The sequence below is a fragment of the Cyprinodon variegatus genome, unplaced genomic scaffold, assembly GCF_000732505.1.
Source record: "Cyprinodon variegatus isolate N-32 unplaced genomic scaffold, C_variegatus-1.0 Scaffold9, whole genome shotgun sequence".
Taxonomy (NCBI): Eukaryota; Metazoa; Chordata; class Actinopteri; order Cyprinodontiformes; family Cyprinodontidae; genus Cyprinodon; species Cyprinodon variegatus.
The window spans coordinates 227,842-230,934 of NW_015150462.1; the positions used below are offsets into that span (position 1 = coordinate 227,842).

Below are 3,093 nucleotides of genomic sequence, written 5' to 3' on the forward strand. Positions count from 1 at the left end.
TGGAGTAATTAGCTAAGTAGCATTTAGCAGTTGCAAATCTGCAACATCTGCCTGGAGAGGGTTAAATGCATAATCATTGGTGTCTAATGCATAATATCAGGCTGGTTCACCCTATTACTTCATAAGTGGTACTACTGGACGTGCATCTTTGTTCTATTTGTCTTCAGTGGGTTCAGCTTGGTTGGCACTCCTGAGGGATGGTGGGAGAGTCATCATGAATGAACAGCAGCTACCTGTGGCTGCAAATCTCCCTCCTGGGTATCTTAGCTCCCATGATGGAGTCAACAAGGTAAAAGTAGTGAGATGTTATTAGAAGGAAAGATGATGTCAGTGTTTGATTCTTCAGATGCAAAGAAATCTCGACAAATTAATCTGCATTCAGGCCTTAAATATCAAAAATGCAATTAGGCGGACCCTCTTTGTGTTACATTCATTTCAAGGTTAAAATCTTGTTAGCTGAGATTGGATTGGGACATTATGCAGGTCCTGGAGGCTTTTTTACAAGGCATCCTCTGAAGTCTTTGATGTAGGTCTGCTTTGTTATTAATTTGATTAAAGCCATTTTCTAATCTCAGCTAAAGTGTCTTATAGTTAACCCCCCCATCTGCTGCAGCTGTGTATCTGCCTTATGCTTCAGTGGTGAAGGTAGATCAGCTGCTTTAAGTAAATAATACACCAGCATGTCCTTCATAGGCATCTACAGCTTTAGCATTTTTATTTTTTTTATTATGTTTCTTCTTTTTGGAAGAAAGGAAGAAAATAGATTTTTTTCTGTACAGTTTTGTCTGAATGCCATTAATTTTCTCTGCTTTGGAGTAAGATAAGTAAGAACTGCAGCAAGAAAATAAACCACTAAGTGTTTCACTAATTGAAAAGTTTCAAATAAATATGTAATTGTAAAGGAAGCAGAAAGTTAATTTGTTTTAATGGACCCAACTATTTATGAAACACAGGCTTTCAAAACTTTTTCAAAAGTTTTTTAGCCAAGCATTAAATAAAATATTAACACTTTATGAAATTTCTTATTCTTATTCTGTTTTTCTAAAATGTTCAAAAACTTTAACAGGTTTTCCAATATTTTCGTAACATTTTTTTAAATTTATTTTTTTATTTATGAAGGCAGGATGAATGCAATTTTCTAACAAAAATGAGATAAAACTAACTGGTTGGTTTTTCTTAATCTATTAAAAAAGAAAATTAGAAGGATGTTCTTTAACATGCGTCCATATATAAAACATTATATTTTTTTTACAGTAATGTTAGCTACATTACAAAGATGTTATTACTTCTACTGATATAAGACTTTGTGGCTCAGAATTATACCACTAAAGAGAATTAAACATTTTTAGTTATGTTTAATATTTGAATTTAGCTTTTGTTTATTGTCTCACCAATTTATAGATTAATAACCTTATTTTAAAGACATAGCCAATCAAATTTAAACCTGATTAGGCTAGCAATATTATATTATCTTTCATAATAATAATAATTCATTAATCTCACACACCATGAAAAGTTGACCTTTTTTAAAAGCTAACTAAAAACTTTATTCTCACAATGTGTTGTTTTTGTTGCGAGTCCAAAAATGATCAATGTTTGGTGTAATGTTTCATCTTTTTTGTTTTTGGGAGCTTTTATTTTGTAGTTTGACAAACAGTATCTGGTATTGCTTAGCTAAATTAATAATCTAAACACAAACCTTGTTTAAAGGTTTCATTTTTTTCAAAGGTTTATGCTGATTAACAGCCTAACTAGCAGTATTTTAAGCCAAAAGACTGAATTATTGGCACCACCTGCTGGTGGGAGATGGTAAATGTCCAAATAAAACACCTCAATGATATTAGAAAGTGTTTGTTTTTAGGGTTAGGCTGCAGTAAAAAGTGTTTATCTGTGAAGAAAAAATGAGTTTTTGCTTCACTAAATGTTTAAAAATATTTTTATTTCTAAGGCTTTATTTGTTAAACAAAAAAAAAAAAACACTGGCATAGATGAGAAAAACATAACTAAATAATTCTTGTCAACAGTTATGTTAACTAAGCTTTCGCTAAGTGTCAGCAGCGCTTCTCTTATTTTAACATATAAAGTATGGAGTATACTATGAGCAGATAATATTGAGGATAAATATATGTTAATATTGAAGGATTTTTTTTTATTTTGGGCACAGCTCCTTGTGAGTATTTTGCTCTCCTTTGCTTCCAATTTAAGGAGTAGATTTATCATTGATCAGTGTGCAGCACAGTGATTTATATCTATTTATCCCTGCAGCAGTCTGGCTCTGAGATTAAATGGGTAGATGGAGGCAAACCGCTGTTCTCAGTCTCTACCCATCTTGTTTCTACAGTTTACACCCAGGTAAACACTCTGGCCTCATCTTTAATCTAATTGTGTTTATCTGCTAAGTCACTGCAGGGTTGACTAGATAAGGTAAATCCTTCTACATAATGTATTACCATGTTTTCACCAGGATCAGCATCTGCACAACTTCTTCCAACACTGTCAAAGCATGGACATGTCAGAGCAAGCTTCAGAGGGGGAGCTGATTAAATACCTGAAGGTAATATGAGCTACTATGAGATGCATTGGCTCTTTTGCCTGAAGGCAAATATACATATAGACAAGGTTTGGAGAGATGACTTCTATTTTTTCGATTTTCTCCGTTTTAGAGCCTTCATGCAATGGAAGGTCATGTGATGGTCAACTTTCTGCCCACCATCCTCAACCAGCTGTTCTCCGTCCTCACCAGGGCGACACACGAGGACGTGGCCGTCAACGTTACCAGGCAAGGACCATACGCTGATGCACTGGGAAAAAGCTGCGTTAGCCATTTTCGTATAAATTCAACACATGCTAACATTTTTTATCACAATAGATGGAAATATGAGGCACTCTTTCCTTTCTCACTCTTCCCCCTATTTGTGTTTTTTAGGGTTATGGTTCATGTAGTGGCACAGTGCCACGAGGAGGGACTGGAACATTACCTGAGATCCTTCATCAAGGTGAAGCTTTGTCACTGATAATGATGTTAAAGGAAAATTCCGGTTTTTAACACTTTTAGCCCATTTTCTGTAGTGTCCAGGATGAAATCTAATGATC

The 3,093-nt window shown here is 34.5% G+C and overlaps 1 protein-coding gene across 1 annotated transcript in view; it reads left to right on the plus strand.

Annotated features, from left to right (window-relative positions):
* The window catches only part of LOC107087324 (dedicator of cytokinesis protein 9-like), a 63,289-nt gene that overhangs the window by 25,943 nt on the left and 34,253 nt on the right, over positions 1 to 3,093 (plus strand). Inside the window, 5 exon segments of the mRNA XM_015378848.1 lie at positions 168 to 289; positions 2,266 to 2,352; positions 2,465 to 2,554; positions 2,664 to 2,779; positions 2,927 to 3,006. Of these exon segments, the coding sequence (XP_015234334.1) occupies positions 168 to 289; positions 2,266 to 2,352; positions 2,465 to 2,554; positions 2,664 to 2,779; positions 2,927 to 3,006 (495 nt within the window).